The 26,864-nt window shown below is 39.6% G+C and overlaps 1 protein-coding gene across 2 annotated transcripts in view; it reads right to left on the reverse strand.

Annotated features, from left to right (window-relative positions):
• pik3r3b (phosphoinositide-3-kinase, regulatory subunit 3b (gamma)) overlaps positions 1–21,478 on the reverse strand; it is a 515,510-nt gene extending 494,032 nt beyond the window's left edge. Inside the window, exons 1-2 of one of the 2 annotated variants that reach the window (XR_013547854.1) lie at positions 21,063–21,478; positions 19,856–20,513 (exon numbers count right to left, since the gene is read on the reverse strand). Coding sequence is in view for 1 of the 2 variants with exons in the window: in XM_078408495.1 (XP_078264621.1) it covers positions 19,856–20,180 (325 nt within the window). In the remaining variant the exon portion in view is untranslated. The remainder of the gene's footprint in view (positions 1–19,855; positions 20,514–21,062) is intronic. The other variant, XM_078408495.1, reaches the window with a different exon arrangement.
• Positions 21,479–26,864: the final 5,386 nt, after the last annotated feature.

Genomic DNA, 26,864 nt, shown 5'->3' on the forward strand with positions numbered 1-26,864 from the left:
ATTGGTTTAGGAGTTTGATAGCAGTGGGAAAGATGCTGTTCTTAAGGTTGGATGTCCAGGCTTTCAAGCTCCTACATCTTTTCCCAGAAGTTAGAAGAGAGAAACGAGAATGGCCAGGGTGACTGACGGGCATCGTTGAAAAGTGTTTTTATCAGAACACAGTCATCAACGCATTTCATGATGAAACTGGCAACAACTGAGGTACACTCATTATACTGGATGAAGTGAACTCCAGCCTCATCAAGTGGCCTTGAACATGTTCCAGCCCACCAACTCAAGGCAGTCCTGAAGTAGACCTTGGTATCCTCAGACCACTGCTATATTACTCTTTGTTTTTGACTCACAGTTCAAACTTCATCTGTAATTGGGCAGGAGCAGCATTGATAGATGATGAAACTGGCTGAAATGGGACGAAGGATGAAGCGATAGGCTTACTTGATGGTGGTGTAAGAGTGGTCTAGCTTGTTAACACCCTGCATGGGACACAAGACATGCTGATGGTATTTGGAGAGTATGTTCATGATGTTTGCTTGAATGAAGTCGCCAACGATGATGAGTATCAGGGTTTGGCATCCAAAGACAGTTGACAACCGAGTACAATTCATCCAGCAGAATCCTGGCATTGGCTTGGGAGTAGTATATGGACTGCAGACAAGATGGTAGTGGTGAAGTCCCTCAGTAGATAAAAGGGACCAGATTTTGTGATTAGGTATTGCAGGCAGGCTGCAAAATTGAGCTAAGACTGTCACATCAGTGTACCATGAAGTACTAATTGAAAAGCAGATGCTGCCACCTTTCCCCCTGCCTGAGGATACTGTAAGGTCCATACGGTAAAGGAAGAAACCCTCATGTGGTACAGCAGGTCAGGCACGTCAGGGGTATGTCATGTCTCTGTGAAATGGAGAACAGAGCAGTTCCCACTCTCCCTTTGAAACAATTACCTTGGTCTCAGCTTGTAAAGTCTGAGTGATTGAACGTCAGCTAGACGTATGCTGTTGGTGGACGGGGCGCGGAGCCTGAAATCCCTGCTGCATCGCACCACTTCCATGGTTTGTACTCTGTAATGAAAGGCAGACAGGACCCGGTGGCACCTGCCTTTTGATCAATACTTTGTGGTGTACTGATGTGACGGTCATAGCTCCACCCCTCCCAAACGACCTGTAATATCTGATCATAACATGCCATCCCTTTTGTCTACCAAGGGAATTCATCACCAATATCCTGCATTGGGACTGTTTAGAGAGCGTGAAAGAACGTGGCAAGACGGAGAGCTGCTGTGGTGAGCATGGAAGGGAGAGCGTGGGGTAGATATCTGACCATCACTGACAGTGAGAGTGAATGACTGCAGCGAGACAGGAGAGAGAGAGAGCAGGGTTGAAAGAAGCCAATGGAGCAGCCTGGTGCAGAGTGGGACTCCAGCAGAGTGACCCTGTCGTGGAAGGACTCAAGGTTGAGCTCACACTGAATTTGGGGCCAAAGGCCCTCAAAACCAGAATCTCCAGTCCAGGGTGTCGGGGGAGTGCCCGACATGCAGCTAAGGAACATGCAAAGCTCACTGCTTGTCCTAACTGTTTAGAGTGTTGATGTGTAGGAAGGAACCACAGATGCTGGTTTAAACCGAAGATAGGCACAAAAAGCTGGAGTAACTTAACGGGACAGGCAGCATCCCTGGAGAGAAGGAATGGGTGACGTTTCGGGCAAAAAGCTTCAAAATCTAGAAGCAATCCTAAATGCATTGCAAATATTTTCCATCACCATTGGATATAATGAATAGAAACAAAAGTTTGTTTACAAAAGGACTTTCAAGAGAATCCACATCACAACAAAAATGTCCCGATGACAATACTGATTCTAAAATGTAACCTAGTTATGTCAGTGTTGCATAAAATGTCCCTGTAGAACAGACTAAACACTGGTATTAGGTCAAGCCAATTTCTAATATCAGACTTCTCGTCACCTCCCCTTTTGTTTTACATTTGCGTCATTTAAATTCTATTAAGCACTGAGTTATGAGCCGCAAATTGATGAGGATTTATTATTTTGTCTCTCAATAATTTATTCCAGACTTTTGCACAGGTTAGCATAGAGGGAATGAAAACAAGACTGAAAAGAGAAAGCGGTATCGGCATTAATTTGTGAACTATCGCTGATAGAGTGATACTAAATGGGTTAATAGGGTAGTTACCATGTGTCATTAATAGTGAGGCTGTGGAAATTAACCCATTTGAGATAGCCCTCTCAGGGATATTCCTTTTTTCTACTCACCCTTGCCCCATCTTACTTGCTACTAAAACAAACTTGTTTTTCTCTCTTACCCAGTGCTGACAAAGGGGCCTCGGACCTGAAATGTTAACTGTTTGTCTTTGCACCAGTGTTGCCTGACCCACTGAGCGTTTCCAACATACCATGATTTTTGTTATTTCATCCTCAATGTAACTATTTTTACCTTAGATTTCTACCATCTCAAATCGCAGAAAAGACATAAAATAATTTGAATCTGATTTCTTAAAATGTGAACTTCAATGTAGCGTCAAAACTTACAGCAAGATGGTACAGTTTGCCCCATATGTTGGTGCCTGCCAAAAACAACCTACCCAGCAAATCCAACTTCTCCGCTCTGGTTAGTAGCCTGCGGTTACTGCACCTCCAGTGCTCATCCATGTCCTTTTTAAATGGGTGCATGTTTCTCTCTGTTCTACCCATTCAGACAGGGAGTTCCAGATCCCCATATTTCATACATTGGATGAAAAATATTTTCTCAGCTCCCCTTTATTTCTTTTACATCGTACTTTAAAACTATCCACTAATGACCGAATCCTGTGTTAAGGGGAACAGGTGATTGTTGTTTACCCTTATCATGGTTACTCACCATTTTACACAGCAATCATTACCAAAGCTTCCCTCATCCCCTTCTACCCTCTGTTTAAGCAAGGCTGTTTCTCCTGTAGTACCTGCTGGACAAGCTCTCCGCAGAACTAAAATTCTTTCGTCCTGGCAACATCCTCAGAAATTCCTTTTACACCCAATACAGTGCTCTCACATTCTTTTGAAATGTGATAACCAAAGTTGTACACAGCACTCTACTGTGACCTAACCAACATTTATATAGTTCGTCTAACATGACCTCCTTGTCCTATATTCTATGCCTCAATCTTCCCAGCCTATGACTTTCAGGGATCTACAAATTTCTCTGCTGCTCTCCAGATCCTACCACCTGTTTTCCTACCACTTGATCAACAACCACTTGTTCCCTTGGTTTGTTTGCCCTCTCCAAATGTACCGTCACGCATTTCTTTGGATTGAATTCCATCAGCCACAATTTTATTCACCCGACTAGTCCATTGTAACCATTCTATAGTCCAGTTTCCTTGCTCGCTATCAATTTACTGCCAATTTTGGTTTCATCAGCTATTTTTTTTTTTACTTGACTATTGCATTTTGTGCATATGTTTGTTGTAAACCACATAAAACACAGCTCATTATGTCTCAAGTGTATTGCAACAGAAACATTACTAAATAAAAACCAGCCTGATAAAGTCGGAGAGTAAGGCAAATCAAATTCAACAGTTGATTTCAAAAGGCAGCAGATAAAAGCAGAAACTAACTGAATTAGGCAATTCCAAACCACCAAAGGCTTTCGAATAAACTGTAGAATGTGATCGGAAAACAGATATTTTCCAAAAAGGGAATGTTAAAATGTTTACGGGCATTCTATCCACTACAAGGTGTTGGAAGGCAAATATACTTTTAGTCACTGAATTTAGGATATAGAAGTGAATTTGTTGCTCTAAATATACCAGAGAAAATATGTACATCATACAGGTGCTGGATGCATTATCCTCAGACTAATTCCCTATTAGTCTCACTGATCTTAGAACATGTGTCTGAATCACAGGGCAGTATAGAACCACTGCTCCATGTGCAAGAAAGTGAGAGAAAGCAAAAGAGAAAACGGGCAAGAAAGCAGGGGTGAGCATTTTCTGGGTGATTTTATTTTCCTCTGATCCAGAGTGCAAACTCCACACAGACAGCACACAAGGTCAGGATGGAATCCGGGTCTCTAACGCTGTGAGGCAGCAGCTCCACCAGCAGTGGTTCTATACTGCCCTGTGATTCAGACACATGTTCTAAGATCAGTGAGACTAATAGGGAATTAGTCTGAGGATAATGCATCCAGCACCTGTATGATGTACATATTTTCTCTGGTATATTTAGAGCAACAAATGTGTGTTTCATTGAAGATGTTAAAAACAGGATGACAGAAAGTGAAAGAATAATTTTGTCCTGTTCAAAATGATGTTGGAATGCAAACACAAGCTCTTCTTTCACCCTCCGACAGTTGCAGTGATCAATCTTCAGCTGGCTTCGGTTCTATCTCACAGAGCACCAAATTGTGCCAAAGCATACTGTTTTTTCAAAGCTGCACAATGGCAGCATTCAGCAGCCCGCCACTGTTGCTTCAGCACTGCAGTGTCAAGTGATGTAGCAGACAATCTCGGACAAGCACATCAGTGAAAGGCAACAATCAAAACAAGTTACTTGTTCAAGAATCTTGATTCATTTCCAAAAATTCATATTTGGGTTTGGCAAGCTCTTTATTGTAGTAAAGATTAAATGTTTCCATTAATTAAAAATTATATCACTCAAAACATGCGGTAAAATTGTTGAAATCATATTTGATTTAAATAATTGTTGGCTTATTTTTTTACTTCAATTCCAGCAAATCTTTCTCACCTTGCCCTTATCCTGCACAATGGGATACTCCATGGTCACCTGTGTAGATCACCTAGGCTGTTTGGACCTCAAACTACTGCCAGTCCACCGACAAGGAACTCTACATAATAAGTGTGAGCATTTAATATTGTTTTCAGAGTAAGAATTTTAATATGATAATCAAAATAATCCATATGGGTGACCACATAGTATGGAGAAACAAGGAACTACAGATGCAGGAATCTTGAGGAATACACAAATAGCTGGAGTAGCTCAGATTCAAGAAGGGTCCCGACCCGAAACATAACCTATCCATTCTCTCCACAGATACTGTCTGATCCACTGAGTTACTCTTGCATTTTGTTTTAACCACATAATCTGCTGCATCAGCAAGAACCGTGAAGCTGAAGCAAAAGCAGAAGTTAAAAATTTAGTTGTCATAAAATCCTTCATCGTGCAGGTAGGCTGTTTGCACCATCATGTCTCTGTAATTCTTTAAAAGAGGTGGCTATCCAGCTCTAATCCCCTGTTGTTTTCCAATAATATTGCAAGTTTATTTGAAACATTCAAATAAATATCCAATTGACTTTTAAACATTTCTATTAAATTTGCTGCAACCACTCCCTTTCAGGCATTGTATTTCAGCCGTTAACCACCTGATGTGTAAAAAGAAAGCCTCCTCAACTCGTCTCTTGTTCGGTTGACAATTATTTTGTCGTTATTGACCCTCCTGTGAGAATTAGTTTCTCCTTATAAACTGATAAAATTATTAAATATTTAAATATATATTTTTGGAATTCCATTAAGATCACATATGAAAGCTATACTCAAAAAGGTAATGGTTAATATTGTAGATTTCTTGGAAATATTTGAGAAAATATTTAGCATTATTATGGAGTGGAGCCCCATGTAGGCTTAGTTACATATGTGGCAGATGCTTTCAGCATAGAACATTATTGAACTAGTTGGGCTTTTACAATAATCTAGTAATTACATGGGCAATTCCTATTTGTGTTTGCCACTAAATTATGAAATATATTAGGTTTACTTTCACAATTCTCTGTCATGGGTTTTATATTCATGTTTTCTGGGTTACTGAAGTAAAATGACTGAGCCTTCCTGAACTAGAAGATTATGTGCTTGCCTTTAAAGCAATTCAAATCAGATTGTCGAAGATAATGTGAAAGATCAAAAATGTTCAAACAGAAATTCTATAAAGTACAGATTCGTTTTCTGTGTGCGGGTTATATCCTGCGCCGTCCTGTCAGCTAAAATTCAACCACAGGAATTTCCATGTTCAAATTGTATAGAGTATTTAAGGAAAATCACTTGATGTTCAGGCGAAGGGGAAAATGGATGCATTATTTAACTCTTAATGGAAATTTTATTCTCTTGTATTTCTATTGATCAAGAACCAATGTATTATTAGATTCCATCAACTAGCCACGCATTAACAACTGTGTCCATAAGAATATTTTTGAAAAAACCTTAGACCACAATCTGTCTAGCCTATATTTCCACTTCACTCTGTTCAGTAGAATGGTTCCGACTCTCTGCTGAAAATTCTTCCCACTAACAGTAATATGAATCTTACGCTTCACAAGTAGTTTTACTGTCTTGAATCTATGCTGCTTATTCGCATAACCACAATGGAATGAAAACCAGATGGATACAGTGGTGGGCAACGCAGTCTGACAGATTAACTTTCAGACAGGGAATTCATTTTTTCAACCCATATTTACAAATTTGAACTCGTGAGAGAAAAAGGAAATAGTCTTAGATTTACAGAAAATCTAATAATAGGAATCCAAGTTCAAAGATGCACATGATTTGCATTCATTACCTGATGAAAAGGAAATTTATCTCTGCAGATCTAGCCTCTAAAGCTTTTCTTTAGAAACTCAAATTTGTAAAATGGAATTCCAGAGGACCTAAAGAAAGGGGAGGAACTTATTTGCCTTATTTGTAGCAGTACAGCTTTCCTTTGATATTAATGATCAAAGTTAGTTATGATAACTCTGTTATATAATATTTAAAACTTCAAATATATGTTAGAGTAAGTGAGTTCAGATAGCACTGCAAAGATTTGTGCACACAAACTAGGCTGAGACTTCATCCCCTCCTGAATCCGTGGAATTCTCTGCCTCAGAAGGCAATGGAGGCCAATTCTCTGAATGCATTCAAGAGAGAGCTAGATAGAGCTCTTAAGGATAGCGGAGTCAGGGGGTATGGGGAGAAGGCAGGAACGGGGTACTGATTGAGAATGATCAGCCATGATCACATTGAATGGTGGTGCTGGCTCAAAGGGCCGAATGGCATACTCCTGCACCTACTGTCTATTGTCAAGTGTTGAGTCACTGGCACAAGATGTCACACCAAGACCTCATTTGCTTTCCCAGGTGAATGTAAAAGATCCCATGGCAATACTGAAAGAAGTGGAGAAATTCTCCTTGTGCGCCAACAGGATCCTTCTCCTCCAGTACAATAGAACTAACCCTTCAAAATAGTCATTGCCTTCAAAGTTCTTTGTTAGGCACTCATGAAATGCGTTACAAATTCATTTTTTGGTTTCAATTATATTTTGTACTCACTTAAGAAATGTTTTAAATGTTAAGCCCCTTAATGTGTTGATATTCCTTTTTGGCAAGTGTGTAATTAACAACATGTTTTGTTTTACGTTTTATTTTTGTTACCTTTAGTTTGTGAGGGCAATATTCAATTATATGATAAATACAACTTTTGACTCATTAATAAATGTGAAGGTTAACCACATTTCAATTTTTCTTAACGCCTATTTCCATCCGGAAAAAAAAAAAAAGCAGTCGAAGAGAGCTCAAAAAGGTGTTTAATTCTGGGAGCGGACACTATGCTGTTCCTATTGCAGATACTCCAGGAAGGATGAAGTGTTAAGACTCCTGAAATATGGAGCAACTAAAATGTAGAAATCAACAAAAATACTGGGGAAAAATCTTTCTAATATTTCCTATGTTTTCTGTATTACAATTGTGCTTGAATCTTTAAATTGCACTGCAGCATTAAAGTATAACTTAAAGACCTGCACAACTTTAACCCTACCTCAGCAATGGGCATGACAAAACCATCTCTCACACTGCCAAGGAATTGTTTAGTTTAGTTTAGTTTAGAGATACAACGCGGATACATGCCTTTCGACCCACTGAGTCCGGACCAACCAACGATCCCCACACATTAACACTATCCTACACACACTAGGGACAATTTACACGTACACCAAACCAATTAACCTACATAACTGTATGTCTTTGGAGTGTGGGAGGAAACCGAAGATCTTGGAGAAAACCCACGCGTTCACGGGGTGAACATACAAACTCCGTACAGACAGCATCCGTAGTCGGGTCTCCGGCACTGCACGCACTGTAAGGCAGCAACTCGACCACTGCGCCACCATGGCCACACAAGCTATTGTTTCTAATTGTATTTTGCACTAATATCTTGGTTTGCATAGTGTTTTTGTTTTTTTGTATAATTTATGTATATTTATGTCTTGTGTGGTATCTGTGTCTAAGTGCCTGTAATGCTGCAGCAAGCAGGATTTTTGTTGTACATGGGACTCGTTGTACTTGAGCATATATGACAATAAACTCGACATAACTATATGTATTCCAGAAAGTCATATTCCATGATCAGTATGATTCCAGCATATATTAGCAAAGAGAAAATAATCTGCAGTCACTCTAGCAGATTAATTGGTAATTGCTTGGTGGATTTCAGGAGGATAATTCTCAAACACATTTGACCCATATGTTGCAGCAGCCCTTGCAATAGATTCCTACAGAAACTACCTTGTTACTTCCAAGAAATGTTATTCAGACTTGGTTCCAATATAAAGCAAAGGCAACATGCAAAAGTGTGAGATTGGCAGTAGAAATTATGTTTTAAACTTCAGATGGTAACATAGAACACAGCTGCAAAGCTTGAGAGGACACCATTTGAAATTAAAGATTATATTGTGACTTCAAAAGTACCCAATGTTTGTGGCCATCTCTATAATATCTGAACAAAACAGAAATAATGCTTCGATTAAAGCTGTGTGGAACTTATGCTGACTGAATAATAATAATAATAATAATAATAATAATAATAATAATAATAATAATAATAATAATAATAATAATAATAATAATAATAATAATAATAATAATAATAATAATGCATTATACATTACATTTATATTCAGAGCATGTAATATAATATCAGCATAAAATATTGCACTAGTTATATCCAAGCATTTTGAGGGTCAAATGTAATTTTGGAGATATTTATCTTCAGCAGAAAATTATACTGAAACTTCCTCTTCAAATCGGCAAACCAATATCCAATAAAGGAAATCAAAATCAAGGTAAGTGCTCAGAATAAGAAATAAACACTGTCAAGAAATACCTCAGGAACTAAATACCTTTTCGTTTGATTTGGATGAAAATTATTCTTAATTGGACAAAAGATCTCATTCTGGCACACGGTTTAAAATTAACTGATGACACCTACAATCTGAATGAATTGTGTGAAAATGCCAGTGTAACAATCTGTGAGCCAGGTATAGCCATGAGACCATCTCTGGCAAATGTCAGCAATAATATTAAATTGAGATTAGAATACGTGCTAGAATCCAACCATTGTTGCCAATTTAAAACTAAAATTTGAATTAAATTAAAGCTTTTTGTTTTTATAAATCTTTGGATAGTAGGTGTTTAAAAAAAAAGTTTTAATTTCCTGAAACATACTGGGAACCTGTTTTCAATTATTTCTTTAACTAAATGTTTCTGAACACATCTGGGATTTAGTCTGAAAGAATTACCCAACCACAACTGAAATCTAGGATATCCTTCAAATAATGTTGTCTAGATAAATGCAGCAAATATTTTAAAAATACAACACATTAGTTTGCCATCAGTTACACACAGCAAAAACAAGCCAACCTATTTTTCCACCCAAAATAGGAATATTTGTATCCATTCAAGGAATGTGGGATTTACTGGCTTGGCCAGCTCTTCAATCATCAATCATAAATGCCCTTGAGAAAGTAGTGGTCAGGTGTCTTCTTGAACCATTACAATTTTTGTGGTGAAGTTACCACCAAAATGCTCCAGTACTTTGACCTAGCAAAGGGAAAGGATTGTGATACATTTCCAGCAATGCCCTGGAGCTGAGATGCTTGACCTCCAACAAACACAATACACTCTTTCCCACTGGGCAGGACTCCAGCTTATGAAATGTTTTACTTTTAATTCCCATTGATTTAAGTTTCATTAAGAATCATTGATGACATTTTAGGGCAAATGGCATTGGGAAAGTGGTGAATTTGAAGCAAACCCATCATTTTCCCTTATGATCATGAAAATTCTGAACAGAGCAAATGCAGTCCTGGCAAAATCCAGACTGAAAATCAGGCAGCAGTTTGTAGTGAGAATGATACCTCTGCTTAGATTGAAATTGTCCACTTTTGGAGGTTAGAACATACTTCGGTAACATTCCCTTTCATTGCCTCAGTACCAGTATTATGGGTATACTGAAACAGCTTGGTTGGATATAGAGCACAAGTCCAGCACATCAGCCAGGGTGTCTCGTGACCCCGTAGTCTTTGCTGCATCAAGTGCTCTCAGCTGTGCCATGATAACATTTGGAGTGAATCAAATTCCTTGATTAATGATTAATATATCCAGCAGTTTTTGTTGAAGAGGTTTTTCAAATGCTCCAGATTTGTTTTCTATACTCACATACTTGCCCCTATATTGCGCCTTACAGCACATTCAGCGGCAGAGACTCGAGTCGATCCCAACTATGAGTGCTGTCTGTACGGAGTTTGTACGTTCTCCCCATGACCTGCGTGAGTTTTCTCCGAGATCTTCGGTTTCCTCCCACACTCCAAAGACTACAGGTTTGTAGGTTATTTGACTCTCTGTAACTGTAAATTGTCCCTAGTATGTGCAGGATAGTGTTAATGTGTGGGAATCGCTGGTCGGCGCGGACTTGGTGGGCCGAAAGGCCTATTTCCACACTGTATCTCTAAATTAAACGAAACTAAATACATTCACATGCTTGTTCCTAAGAATTACAGAACTAGTTTTCGCTCTCTTTTCACTTTTAATAACTGCACTTATTTAGCAGTGCTTTTCGACTTTAGAGATACAGCACAGAAACGGGGCCTTCAGCCCACTGAATCTGCATCGACCTGTGATCACCCCGTACACTAACACTATCCGACACACTAGGGACAATTTACAATTTTACCGAAGCCAATTAACCTACACACCTGTACGTCTTTGGAGTGTGGGAGGAAACCGGAGCACCCAGAGAAAACCCACAAGGTTGCAGGGAGAACGTACAAGCTCTGTATGGACAGCACCTGTAGTCAGGATCGAACCCTGGTCTCTGGTGTTGTAAGTCACCAACTCTACCGCTGCATCACTTTGCCTATGTTTTTAGCACAGTGTTGTGTGCTGTTGATGCCCATTCATTGCAATATTGCTACTACATCAAGTGATTGTTGTGTACTTTTCGACCTACAGAAAAAAATTGACTTACAAGAACAGAACTTATTCATTACCAGGGACAGCCTAGATTATCAAGAAGACCCCTCGATTAATTAATTTATATATGTTCACCACCAATCTTGACTGGATGCAGAAAGACTGCGGAGGCCGAATTTTACTGGTTGGTTCTGGGATCACTTAGATCAAGACTATCTCGATCAGTAAGGGTGTCAGGGGTTATTGGGCAGGAGAATGGGGTTGAGAGGAAAAGATAGATCTGCCATGACTGAATGGTGGAGTAGACTTCATGGGCTGAATGACCTATTTCTGCTCCGAGAACCTATGAACTATAGAATCAATAAGCAAATGATTTCTATTTGCAGTATTTGACAGTCAATAAGCACAGAGAACACATTATGCAAGAATAATATTCTATTAAGTAACAGAGCAAACCAAAAACTACAATGAGAATGATCCTAATAAATATATTTGAAAGTGAGGAAATTACAATTTAGTTTAATTTTTAATTCACATAGGCAAATTGTCTCCACTAAGAAATAAATAGATAAATTATCACCTTTGCACGCAGTTCCCTAACAGCTTTATTGTCCCAAGGTGATAACGGAAAGACAACTATCAGTATGTAACTACTGGAGCAGCTGCAAGTAAATACTGCAGGTTACTATTTACTGTTCTTTATAGTTATATAATTTCAAACCAAATATAAAACACTCCATTAAAGATTTCACAATTGCAATCATATTGTCCACAAAATGAAGAGATGCATCTCCAACCAAGTACAACACTAATTTTCAACCAAAAAGGAATTCAAAAGTGTAGGAAGGAACTGCATATGCTGGTTTAAACCAAAGATAGACACAAAATGCTAGAGTAACTCAGCGGGACAGGCAGCATCTCTGGAGCAAAGGAATGGGTGACGTTTTGGGTCGAGACCCTTCTTCAGACTGATGCAAGGGGAGAGGGAGATGCATAGATAGAGTGTAAGGTGTGAAAACAGGGCAAAGGAATGGAGATCAAGGAAAATGGAGAATAGATCATTGTTAGTTGGGAGAAGGTAACAACAAAGGAAACAGAGATAAACTGTAGTCGGAGACAGGAAGACTGGTCAGAGAACTAGGAAGGGGGAGGGATGGAGAGAGAGGGAAAGCAAGGGATACTTGAAATTAGTGAAGTCAATGTTCATACCGCTAGGGTGTAAGCTGCCCAAGCAAAATATGAGGTGTTGTTCCTCCAATTTGTGCTGGGCCTCATTCTGACAATGGAGGAGGCCCAGGACAGAAAGGTCAGTGTGGGATTGGGAGGGGGAGTTAAAGTGTTTAACAGAAAGGAGATCAGGTTGGTTTATGCGAACTGAGTGGAAGTGTTCAGTGAAACGATAGCCGAGCCTGTTTTTGGTCTCACCATCGCCATTTCGGATTCAAGAGTGATTCACAGTTCATTGATTCGGCAGATTTCAAATTATCTCAACATCTTCCACGGTTTAAAATATAGCATTAATCTCTTGATGCTCCAGCATACTTCTTTTCTATTACTTAATTAAAGCAGCTGGTATCATGTTTCATAAATTCCACAAGTGTTAGATATTACAATTAAGCAAATCAAAACATCAGATTTTTACTACAAAATGCTCCGAATGCAATGTCAAGAAGACTTTCAAAAGATAATATATATTAATCAAACTCTTAGCACAAATAATTACCCATTATTAGTCAAACTGCTTATGCATAAAAGTAATGTCAGTAAGCGACTTAAAAAATATATTTTCACTCCACTGAAAATTGTAAAGTTGCTCTGATAATTATAAGCTGATGTGATGTGCCACAACACCGTACAGTCATTCCCATATAGAGTGTACGAGAGTGTTTTGCTGCCTGTCGACCACCATTTTGCTGCCTGAGTCATGGGTATAAATGGTTTTGAGCACTTGCCCCAATTGCAGCTTGAGCACTTCTATCCAAACAAACATGCTCTCTGGGGGAGGACCACAGTCTTGGGTTCTTTCACTGCTTGACATGGGTGGCAGGAAGCAGTGGAGACGCCCCTCAAAGGGAAGGGGTTCCACACCAGTGAGCCACATGAGTGGCAAGGGTGTGGGGTAAAATTGTGTAATTTGTGTAAACAGTATTGAATGTATGTATAGCCTCAGAGAATGTCAAAAAGTATATTGTGAATTTTTTAAAAAACATTATACCCCATACATCATCCAGCTAAGATTCTTCACTTCTATTTATTTGTGCGCTCCCAACTTATGCTGAGCTATTACAAGGCACCTCTCTTTCTCAGCCCATGATTGTTTTGTAATGATTTGTTATAAAGAAATGTATGATTTGAAAGCAAGCATGGACGAAAGCTGTCAAATTAGAGTTATATTTTCATTAAAAAATGCAATGATGAATTAACTCGTAACAATTGAAGATTCATAGTCAAGTGGGGGTGAGATAACACTTGGACATTTTCATCCATTATATTATAATGCAATTGGAGTACATAACACCTAGTACTATTTTACATTTTGCAAGAATAGAGAAACTGTTTTATATCTCAATGCTGAAAAAGCATTCAACCAATGTTGCAATGATACCAATTTTCTTTTGAAGATTCAATGTTAGTTATAATTTACCCTTAAACGAAATTTCTATAAATGCAAGTGTGTTAATTTGTTGACACGTTTCTACCCTGACTTGCTAAATCTTTCGCCAATCGCACAGACGTCACATTGCAAATGAGTTCAGAATTAATTAAAAAGAGGTGATGTTTCTTCTGCTGCTCACCATGTACGGAAACTATTTGCAGTAATCTTTCCACTCCCCAGAGCTCAACTGCTGGGATACGCAATACAGGATAACTAGCAAGGGCTGATTTTACATGAAAGAGAAACTGCCACAGAGATCAAGCAACAACAGTTTTAAAGATGGCTCTGACATTAAAAAGAAGTAGCCACATTTGTTTTACATAAATGTAGTTATACATAAAAATCCTTCTCTTGCATTTTCATATATAATTTTTTTTTTAACTGAAAGTTAATTAAAATTACTGAATGTCCAAAATTAATAAGAGGGCATATTCAGAGGTTCTTCAGCATGCATGCCTATATTATGATTAATAGATTTTTAGACCAAAATAAATTTGGCATTTCAACAAATTATTAATGATCCAAAGGTTAACTTTCTCTATTCTAACTTTGTTTTCTGTACTCTAGTTCCAAAATGGGGCAGAGGCTGCAGCATATTCAGATCTTGACACCATGCTACTCAGTTCAAACCTTAACACTGACTGCTCAGTATACATTTAAACACTTCTCCCTCTTCATGTTAATTCAACCTGGAGATTTTTACTTCCACCATTCTAGTTAACATGATACAGTCCTTCCCTTCCATCAACTCATTCACATGCCTCTCATCCTCAGAGCACAAGCTCAATGCCTCCTTGCAGCCAAAGCCTTGTGACAGACACCTAGCAGTACCTTGGTTAAAGGTTAAGATTATAAAACAAGTCCACCTTTACGTTTACCTGGAAAATATTTATTTGCATATAGTTGTCAAGTGCCACATTGTCTATTGTTATTTTCCACAAAGTAGATTATCAGAAATGATGTCAAAAGCTAACCGCAGTGACAGCCACATAAAGTATCTGGGCAGAACGAAGTAACAGTTGCCAGTGTGAAATGTAGAAATGGAAACAGAGGGTAAAATGTAGAAAAGGATGATTGCTACCTCCCTATATCGGGGGTATTGCTGATATACACTTTATCTATCGTTGCAAGAAAGTTAGCTGAAGTCACTTGGTTGCTACACCATGTAATGCATTCAGTCAAATTTATTCAGTAAAAGGCAAGACAGAAAGAGTACGTATGACTGAATCGATACATACCTAATTATGACATTTACAATCAAGGTACTCCTAAATTCACTGCACCAACAAGAGTGAACATTTCACCAAAAATAGACACAAAATGTTGGAGTCACTCATCGAGCAGGCTGCATCTCTGGAGGGCAGGAATGGTGATGTTTTGGGTCGAGACCCTTTTTCAGACTGAGAGTCGGGAGAGAGGGAGACTGGAGATATGAAAGGGTAAGGTGTGAAAGTAACAGATCAAAGCCGATGCAGATCAAGGAAATGTAGTATGGTTCATTGTTAGCTGAGGGGAATGTGATAACGAGGCATACAACAGTAAAATTAATCAGGAGGAACATTTCACCAATTAGTTACAGATTTTAGCAGAGAGATATGACGCGAGGTCAAATAAAATTTACATATCAGGATGTGTTCAATTGTACTAGTGCACTGAGCTAAGTTGGAATGAAATGATAGTCAACAAAACAGAAATGTCCTAATTTTAAACTATTTGATTTGAATGATTTTAAATTATAATTGATTAAAATTTTCTTCTGAATATTAACCCTAAAAATGTCTCCTTCTTTTGATAAACAAAAGATGTAAAGATTAGTAAAATTCAATAAATGTCACTTGAACAGAAAATTAGCAAACAAGTGATGTTACAATGAAAAAATCCTGTCTGCACAATTTTTATAAATAAATCCTTTTGATTTACTGCCAGCAGCTACATATTTTGGAAAAAAATAACATTCCATTTTTAAACTGAGAAGAAACTAATTACACAAGCTAAATAATTTCTTCTTATCAATGCAATTACACAGGGAAAATAATTTAAATTGGCTGTTAAAAGTGGATCCGCTTTGAGTGCTGAAGATGTGGTCCCAGTAGCATTCAGCAGTAATGTACCAACAATTTACCAAGCAATACATATATATTTTATTCTCTTCTGCTAACTATGGATAATCCCATTTTGTGAAAATACTCTATCCATCTGTTTCCTCAGAAGTCACCGGTATTAAAAGAGAAAAGCCAAATGTAAGCCATTTGCTCAGTTTTATTGATTTGTTCAAAAGCCCATGCGTTGTTGGAAACCCGTCGCTTGTAGTAAGTTATACTTCAAAACATAAAAATCCAAACCTCAATATGATGCTGAACTGGCATTACCTAAACACCATGTGTTATTATTTTCAGTTTTCTTACCAGCTAGACAAAAAACACATAAATGCAGGGACACTGACAACAAAATATCCATTTGTCAAAAAGGCTGCAAGCTTCAACAAATGAAAGATGCCAAATAAATAATGAAATGTATTACTTCAAAAGACAACACAAAGTGCTGGAGTGTCTGAAATTACTTTTTTTTTTAAACATGGGATTCTCATACCACCCCCCCCCCCCCCCCAAAAAAAATGTACGCAAAATGATTGTCAGATGTAAGGGGTGATATGCATTCGATTCCTACAGAACAATAGACAATAGGTGCAGGAGTAGGCCATTTGGCCCTTCGAGCCAGCACCACCATGCAATGTGATCATGGCTGATCATTCTCAATCAGTACCCCATTCCTGCCTTCTCCCCATACCCCCTGACTCCGCTATCCTTAAGAGTTCTATCTAGCTCTATCTTGAATGCATTCATATAATTGGCCTCCACTGCCTTCTGAGGCAGAGAATTCCACAGATTTGCAACTCTCTGACTTAAAAAGTTTTTCCTCATCTCCATTCTAAATGGTCTACCCCTTATTCTTAAACTATGGCCCCTGGTTCTGGACTTCCCCAACATTGGGAACATGTTTCCTGCCTCTAACGTGTCCAATCCCTTAATAATCTTATATGTTTCAATAAGCTACCCTCTCATCCTTCTAAATTCCAGTGTATACAAGCCTAGTCGCTCCAGTCTTTCAACATATGACAGTCCTGCCATTCCAGGAATTAACCTAGTAAACCTACGCTGCACGCCCTCAATAGCAATATCCTTCCTCAAATTCGGAGACCAAAACTGCACACAGTACTCCAGGTGCGATCTCACTTGGGCCCTTTACAACTGCAGAATGACCTCTTTGCTCCTATACTCAACTCCTCTTGTTATGAAGGCCAGCATTCCATTGGCTTTCTTCACTGCCGGCTGTACCGGCGTGCTTCCTTTCAGTGACTGATGCACTAGGACACCCAGATCTCGTTGTACGTCCCCTTTTCCTAACTTGACACCATTCAGATAATAATCTGCCTTCCTATTCTTACCACCAAAGTGGATAACCTCACACTTATCCACATTAAACTGCATCTGCCATGCACCCGCCCACTCACACAACCTGTCTAAGTCACCCTGCAACCTCATAGCATCTTCCTCACAGTTCACACTACCACCCAGAACAGTTACTTTTAACTATTCACTCTGTTCAGTTAACACCTCAAGCAGATAAAATTCTTGGTTTCACTGACTTTTCCTTTAAATTATTGTGTTAAAATATAGTGTTTCCTTTTTTTAAAAAAGATTGTGCTTACTTTTTTCCCCACAAATACCAGTGTGATGCATATTTAACAGAAATCATTCGACCACTTCCCATTATATTATTTATTGTTTCCGAGAGCATTTGATTTTACCCTACCTTTCAATTAAGCAAGGCCTTTTATAAATAGCAATGCCATCATTTTAAAACAGATTAAACATAATGTGTAAATACATAACCCTCATTTTTTATGTGTAATGGTGACCTGTGCAAGCTTTTCGTGTTTATGTAGCATTAAGCAGTATCTTTAGCCTAATCCAAGTTAACCGTGCAACGTCCAACACCTTTCTGCACTTCCGATGAGCCAAAATTTTCCCATGAAGAACTATGCTATTCTTATCCATGATTACCGTATTGGTAAAAGTATTCTCCACAAGCCTCACTTAATCAGCACACATGGTATGTTAACTATTTTTATGGCCATTAAAAAAAAAATCAAATCAAATTGATACACAGCATGTTCCTAAAGTATTACTAGTGAAGTTTTTAGCTTACAAAAGAAACTTTCCTTAAAAGAGTAAGCCATATATTGCAAAGTGATTATGGAATAAATATTTTTTCACATGGACTTAAAACTTCGATAAATCCAATAACAAAGTAAACACATCATCAAAAAGTGTATCGGTTTTAATTTGCTTCAAAAGAAAGCTGTCTGTTACCACATCTCACATCCATTTTGTTTGCCGGCTCACCTCATCATTTCATCCCAAAAGGCTTCACGATATTTCTAATTTATTAATTTAATTCCCCAAAATTGCATGTTTTTGCTTATGCTCAATTGACCATTCATTAGAACATGAAGATGTTTTTTTGTAATCTGATGCACTATTTAAAATGTACTTTAATAATTGTTGATGTAAAGTAAAATTTTAATAATCATGGGCTTGTTTAATCCAACTTTTATGCAGAGCTTGTAAAGTGAAGTTTGTGTTGGTTTTTAGTCTGGTATCCAAATAACTTTTGAGGCAAGTTAGACATCTTACAACAAAAGTGATATACTAAACCTTAGGATTTACTAAAACTATCAATTTGAAATATTTTCCATATTTTGTAGGACCTTTCTTTTGAGAAGAATTGTCTGGTTTGATATCTGTGGTTGAATTGTGACAGTTTAAACCTGAAGCACTGCAGTTGTGTAAATCCAAAGTTTTCTCCAGCCATTGAATTAAAAACTTTGAACTTTAACTTTGTTGGATTTTCAGAAATATAGAAAATAATATTTTAGTTCACTTACATAACTGAGAGTCAAGCACACCTGCCCCAAGCATTGTTGCTTTGGATTGGTCTCTCCATAGATAGAAAGCCACAATCCAGACGGACTTACTGAAGTTCATGAAAACAATATCTTAAACTCTGTTATCAGTGCAGGAAGGTTTGTAGGTAAATCAGCAAAGTAATCATTCTGAATTATATTCTGGTTCCAATTGCCCTAACTATGAAAACATTTAGCTAATTATTAACGCATTGACGAACTAATTAATCTTAATTTTATTTTTGCATTATTTTGTATTATTGGGCCCCTGGAAAAAATAACACCCGATAGCCACATCAAAAATATCTTATGGTCTTTCACGGGGCAATATGATGGCTGGTGTTAGACACCGGTGACTATTCTCCAGAGCAGGTAAATGGTAAAACGTTTACTTACTCAACTAAAAACTGGAGGTGGGTAAGGCAATGCATTATCTGTTAAGACATGCATTCCGGTCTATATGGCAGCATCCATTAAGAATATATGAAAGCTGCATACAGGTACCGAAAAAATATATAGAATTACAGGAATTTCATGGAGGATTGGGATTTAAACCAACATTTTAAAGCTATTTTTAACAGATTTTTAACTAACTCAGAAATATATATCTGATGAAAATCAGACATGTGCATTTTAAGTGTTCATACAAAATGTTAATACTTTAACACTTTAATTTCCTTCATGCTCAGTTGAGTTGAGCCAATGAAGAGGGTCCGGAATGGTTGAAAGGAAGACCAGCTGATGTTATTTCAAATATCAAACCATGAAATGATATTAAATTGATCGCATCCCCTGTTATTTTAATCTCTGTCGGTTGCTTCCTTTCTTGAGCCGTTATATCTAAAAAAAACTTTCATTCACTAACTGTCTACAGTTACAGAAATGCACCCATCCCGCTTTGTCATTGTCGTGCATCGTAACGAACGGGCCAAACACTAGTGCGGCAGATTCCTTCCTGAACCACTCACTGTGAACGGTGCGAGAGTTTTGTTTTTATAATTGAGGGGCACGTACCAGAGAGCGGAGCCGGACTGGCCGCTGCCGAGCCGTCTGGAGTCGGGGGAACAGGTCTTGGTCTTGGCTTGGGAGTTAGAGGCACAAGTCGGATCGGACCAACAAACTCAACATAGGTTCCAGGGAAATCCCCTTTGTCTTTGTTTCTTTCGTTCACTCCGTTTAGCCATCCTTTGGGGTTTTTCTCATCCCCCCCCTGATGGCTGGCGGTCAGCAGCACTGACTTGTTAACGGTGAGCAGGTCACCCGGCAGGAGGTTGATGTCGTCGTCTCTCTCCTTCTTGTACTCATACAGAGCCCGGTATTGGAAAGCCTCGGTGCACATTGTTGGTCTGTTGGAGGAAATCGATGTTGTTGTGGTTTGGGGTTTTTTTAAAAGAAAGACGGCAGTGTTTCCTGAGGACCAACACTGACTCTTCCCTGGAGCTCAATGTCAAAGCCCTGTTAATTTCCCCAGTGTGAAATGCCCGCTGTTCTGCTCGCCGCAGTCTCCATCCTCTCTCTCTCTCTCTCTCTCTCTTCACGTACACCGGGTTGGCACCTAAGTTGGGTGAAGCTGTGAAACTTCACGAGGTGTGCTGGCTGCCAGGCGGTTTTGTTTTCTGCCTCAGTTAAGTGTTAATCATTCGGTTCACGTCCTTCCAGTAATCCGATCGAACTGACCAGGGGCAGGATAAGGGAGAGAGGGAGAGGATAGAGAGAGAGGGGGAGGATAAAGGGAGAGGGGGAGAGAGAGAGGGAGGAGACGGGGAGGGAGAGAGAGAGAGAGAGAGAGAGCTTGTTAATACGACCAACAAAAAAAAAATCAGTGGGCTGCCTCTCACCATTACATGCGCATTTATATAGAGGTGTCCGCACGGAAGTGCATGAAACAGAATCATAGGTTCATGTTTATAATTTAACACAGGACAAAATCAGACCACTGTGTAACCCGTCCCCTGGGCAGTTTTCAATCGTCCAGGCCAATTGGGACGAGATGCCAGCAATCTTCTATTTTAAAATACCCCTGAAGCTTTTTGACATTGAACATGAAGAGAAAGTTAAGCCTTTAAAATAAGGGCCAGATTGATTTATTTTTAAAACCCCACGGGGCAGCTCCCACAATTACAAGAGAGGATTGTATTTTAGACCTTAATAGCATTCGAGAGGACAGACACCAAGTTAAACTAAAACAATTGCACATTTTTGTGATTATATAAATGTATACCTCTCCAAATCCCAGGCGGTTTGTCGCTGAGATGCTGAGTGGGTCTTCAAGAGGGGTTGAGGGCGAAGAGCTCGCCACTGTGTGAGCTGGAGGTGAGGCTGGGCTGGCTGGCTGGGCTGGCTGGCTGGCTGGCTGGCTGTCTCCCCGTGTTGTTGTTGTGGGTTGGGTTGGGTTTTTTTGCAGTTGTTTTATTCTAGTTGTGCCCTGGCTGGGGGATCCGAAACTCCGCAGTCTGGACCGTTCATTGCAGTTACTTTCAGCCCGCCAGACTTGCTGCCTTTATAGCGTGACGCGTCTGACCACACCTCCCCTCCCCATCGTTGTCAGTGATAAATTGCCAGCGAAAGTCGCTCATTGCGCTGCAGAATCTGTGCAGATCTCCCTTCCCTGGGAAGGCGCGGATTCGGCTTCACGTTACTCGGTTGCTGCCGCTACATGTTGAACCGAGGCACGCTGAGCTGCGGAGCGAGGCTGCAGTCAAGGTCTGCTATCTTTAAAAGGAAGGACATCCCCTCCCCTCCAGCAACGTTACCATTGTAAATAGGCCGTCTATTTGGAAAAGACGTGTGCATTATAAAGGTGTTTCAGGAAAACAAATGAAAATCTGCTCATTTTCATTTTAACAGTTACCAATTAAGCATCAAAATGGAATGTACAAACAGAAAAGCCTGGAAATATTTAGCATGTTAAGCTGCGTCCATGGGGGAAGGAATATAAGTTTTTCACGTTTCATGTCAAAGATCCTTTGAGATTCTGACTGAGGGTCTTGGATCTGAAATGTTAACTCTGTTTCCCTGCTGAGTCTTTCAGTGTTTTCTCTTTTTTTTTAAATTCCAGAATCTGCAGTATTTTCTTTTATTTTAGACAATAGACTTTAGGCAATAGGTGCAGGAGTAGGCCATTCAGCCCTTCGAGCCACCACCGCCATTCAATGCGATCATGGCTGATCACTCTCAATCAGTACCCCGTTCCTGCCTTCTCCCCATAACCCCTCACTCCGCTATCCTTAAGAGCTCTATCCAGCTCTCTCTTGAAAGCATCCAACGAACTGGCCTCCACTGCCTTCTGAGGCAGAGAATTCCACACCTTCACCACTCTCTGACTGAAAAAGTTCTTCCTCATCTCCGTTCTAAATGGCCTACCCCTTATTCTTAAACTGTGGCCCCTTGTTCTGGACTCCCCCAACATTGGGAACATGTTTCCTGACTCTAATGTGTTCAATCCCCTAATTATCTTATATGTTTCAATAAGATCCCCCCTCATCCTTCTAAATTCCAATGTATACAAGCCTAATTGCTCCAGCCTTTCAACATATGACAGTCCCGCCATTTCGGGAATTAACCTAGTGAACCTACGCTGCACGCCCTCAATAGCAAGAATATCCTTCCTCAAATTTGGAGACCAAAACTGCACACAGTACTCCAGGTGCGGTCTCACCAGGGCCCAGTACAACTGTAGAAGGACCTCTTTGCTCCTATACTCAACTCCTCTTGTTATGAAGGCCAACATTCCATTGGCTTTCTTCACTGCCTGCTGTACCTGCATGCTTCCTTTCAGTGACTGATGCACTAGGACACCCAGATCTCGTTGAACATCCCCTCTTCCTAACATTGCAAAATTTTGTTTTGTTTGGTGATACAAAATACAAATAGAGAATGGAAACAGGTCTCTCAGCCCACCAAGTCCACACCAATCATTGATTAATTGTTCACACTTGTTCTATGTTATCCTACTTTTTCATCTACTCCCTACACACAAGGGGACAATTTTACAGAGACCAAGTCAGCTACAAACCCACATGTCTCTGGGATGTGGGATGAAACAGGAGCTCTCGGAGAAAACCCACACAATCACAGAGAGAACGTAAACTCCACGCAGGCAGCACACAAGGTCAGAATTGAACCCCTGTCTCTGATGCTGTGAGGCAGCAGTTCTACCAGCTGCGGTTGTAGGATTAGTAGAATGGTAGTTTACTCTTTACAAGTCTAGAAATCCAGATGCCTGGATAAATGCTTTGGAAAGACTGATTCAGATCCTGCTGCACCAGCTGAGGAATTTCAATTTAATTAATTATGCTTAAAAAATAAAATTGAAAAATAGTAACAGTAGAGTTGTGAATTTGTGGAATTCTCTGCCATAGAAGGCAGTAGAGGAGAGGGTGCTGCACCAATGCAGGAGAGGTTTGGCCCCAACAGGTCCATTTGGTCTAGTTAAAAGACAATATACACAGGAGGTGGATTTAAGTTGAATTAAGTGGTTGTTCCTTTTGTTGGAGGGATGAAGGACTTAAATAAAGAGGAAATAATTAAGTGGGACAAATCATCTTAATGCAGTATTAGGATGGAATCTGGAATGCAGTGGTGTGGATGAGATGGAGGCAGGTTCTATTGAGGTTGTCCCCATATTTTAGAAAGGTGGTAGGGATAAGCCGGGAAACTGCAGGCCTTTGAGTTTACATTAGTAGGAGGGAAAGGAGGGAAACTCGTGGAAAATTTTATTTGGGATACAATTTAAGATAATTAGGAGAGGCAAGGTCTGATTTAGAGGAGTTTAGAACGATTCTTTTGAGGACACATTTAAGGGAATAACTATCAATATGAAATGGAATATTTTCTCCAGATTATTGTGTCCATGTAAAAGCCTGCTCATCCATCACTGCTGTCTCTACTTACCCACAGTAGCCCTGCATTTCAAGTTTCATTTTTTAATCTGTACATTTTAATCTCGCCTTGTTATCACCACTCACTTTCTATGCCTCATCACCTTCTTCATGTTAACCAGCTCCATCCCTCCTGTCGCTTTAATTTCCCCATCTTGTACATCTTCCTACTTCCTCCCTTAATGGCCATGTGACACTACCCTGAATCCCATCCTTTAAAAATACATCTCCCTGTTTTCACCAGAATCCTTACAATTCCTTTTCTCACCAATTTTTTGGTCACCGCCTCCCTCTTCTTATTTGTTTAGGGGTATATTTTTTAATTGTGCATCTGTCAAACACATTTTTATATTTAAGGGGCGATGTAACTGGTTTTGTTACTGTCTTGGTCCACATTACTGCAGTACGAAAAGCCACAACATAGAAGAACATATTTTTGTAGTTGTATTTTTACCACTGAACATGTTATTGATCTCCATGTAAACATCCTGTGTGCAATTAGCTAGGCCTGCGTCAGATAATACTCATGGTTAAGGGCTTTTTAAGCAAATCAAAAACTAGAACATTTGGTGCAAGGTGGAAATGAGACACGATTTTACCCAAATGAGATGAGAAGTATTTTGAAGTGAGCACGGTAAATGGATTTGAGGGCCAACTGGGTACAATTCGGAGAAGGGTTGAGAGATATTGATCACTTCATAGATCTTGTGATCAATTAAATTCTGAAATATTCTCATACTCTAAAGTCCTACTGTCTAATTCCTAATTCACTCAAACTTCATTTGCCTCCTTCCAGAACAGCATTTTGTTTTGGTCACACAATGCTTCCCATTTCTTCTCATCCATATCCTAGTTTTCTATTGGGCTCACCTTCACTATCCTTGTATTCTCTTCCAACCCCTACATCCCCACCACCCAGAACTCACTTTCCTTCCAACCCTGTTTTCTCATCCATTTCCTCTTACTTTATCCCATTATTTCCAACTGTGTCTTTATCCATCTGGGTCTGACTTACCTCCTTAAACCATTTTTCTAAGACCTCTTTTAAAACACATCTTTTCATTCAAGTACCTGGAATCTCCATATGATCCCCTTCTATATTTTAGACCATAGAACCTAGAATATAGAACACAGTACAGCACATGAACAAGCCCTCCGGGCCAAAATGTCTGTGCTAAACATGAAGCCAAGACCGTCTTATCTTCCTGAACATAATCCATATCCCTCCATTCCCTGCATATTATATGCCTATCCAAAAATCTCAAATGCCAATCTCAAATCTGCATTAACCACCACCATCGACAGTGTGTTCCAGGCACTTACCACACGCTGAATAAAAAACTTGTCCTGCACATCATCTTAAAATTTGCACATCTCACCTTAATATTATGCCCTCTTGTATCTGTTTTTCTATTTGGGAAAAAGGTGCCGACTGTCCATCCTATCTATGCCTCATAATCTATCAGGTAATCCATTTTGCTATCCATTATGCCTGATCGTGTCTGTATGTACTTACAAAGGTTATGTTTCTACATTAAAGGCTTCGTATAATGAACTCAAATTGTCGATATATCTTTCTTGCATATTATTGGGCCCATTACATTTAATAGTTTTTTTCAGTGACAGAAACCATGATGCAATTGTGGATTAAAAATCCTTTATATTGTAAGCAGTGTAAATCAAAGCATTAAATCACAAAGAACAATTAGTCAATAGTGAAAAGACAAGAACAAAGCAAATTGATTTCATTGTGGATCTAAACAGATATAAATGGTGAAAAATTAGGAATAAAATTGAACCAAAGAGACTTGGAAATTCAGGTACATAGATCATTAAACTGTCACACAAGGATAATCAAAAAGGGCAATTGAGTGGAGACATGCAAATATTGGAATCATGAGCAAAAAAACGAAGTGCTGGAAAAACTCAGCAGGTCAGCCAGCATCTGTGGAGAGAAATGGCCTGGTAACGTTTCCGATCGGGACCATACTTTAGATCTCCACAGATTCTGCCTCACCTATTGAGATCCTCCAGCATTTTGTTTTTTGATCAAGATTCCAGCATCTGCATTCCCTGTGTCTCCATTTAACTGCTCCAATGCAAGATCGCCTCAAAGTATACCAACTTGTCATTTGCACGAATACACGGAGGTACAGTAAACCATCACTTTAACGGACCACTTTATAAAGGATTTTGGTTATTGTGGACGGATCAGCTGATGCCACTCCGACTCGCAAGATGCACCAGCAAACCCTTCTTCGCTCTCCACACGGTCCGGTTGACCGTGGCTGTTGTGTCCTTTTGTGTATTAACCATCATCTGATTCTTGTTTCAACTACATAAAATGATAATACCTCATCTCCAAGCAGAAGAAGCAGGATGACATCAGGAATTGGAGATCCATCTTGCAGCTAAATGTGGACTATAAGATCAGGTCCAAGACTATAGTCAACTGGGTCAAGTCTGCTCTGGGACAAGAGATCCAACCTGTCTGTACCTGGCTGGAAAATCTCGGGAAGACTGGCACAGCTCAGGGATACCATTGTCTACGTGCCGAACAGAGGGGTGGACACCTGCCTGGTCAGCTTGGACCAGGAGAACCCTTTCTTCATCTGAAGGATATCACACTGGTAAATGTGTAAGAATTGCAGGAAAGAATTGCAGATGCTGGTCAGTCTGAAGCAGAGTCTCGACCTGAAGCATCACTCACTCCTTCTCTCCAGAGATGCTGCCTGTCCCGCTGAGTTACTCCAACATTTTGTGTCTACCTTCACACAGGTAAACGATGGACATACTCTCCAAAATAGGCTTTGGGAATGGAATCAGGAACTGTATCCAGCTGCTCGATGTAAATATCTGTTGTGCAGTCCAAATCAATGGGTGGGAAATGGATAGTTTCCCCATCAGGTCTGGAGTCAGGCAGGGTTGGCCAATCACCCTCTGCTTGTATGCTCTACAAGACCCGTTGCTGAATACACCTGGAGAGATGAGAGCAATGGAGGTGCGACATTGCCTGGCAGTGGGGGCACTCAGATCAAAACTTCCCTGAACATGGACGATGTCACTGTCGTTTCCTCGGATCTGCTGTTAGTCCACAGATTGATCAGTATCTGCAACCAGATTGAGTTGGCATCGAGAGCAAG

The sequence above is a fragment of the Rhinoraja longicauda genome, chromosome 11 (assembly GCF_053455715.1).
Source record: "Rhinoraja longicauda isolate Sanriku21f chromosome 11, sRhiLon1.1, whole genome shotgun sequence".
Taxonomy (NCBI): Eukaryota; Metazoa; Chordata; class Chondrichthyes; order Rajiformes; family Arhynchobatidae; genus Rhinoraja; species Rhinoraja longicauda.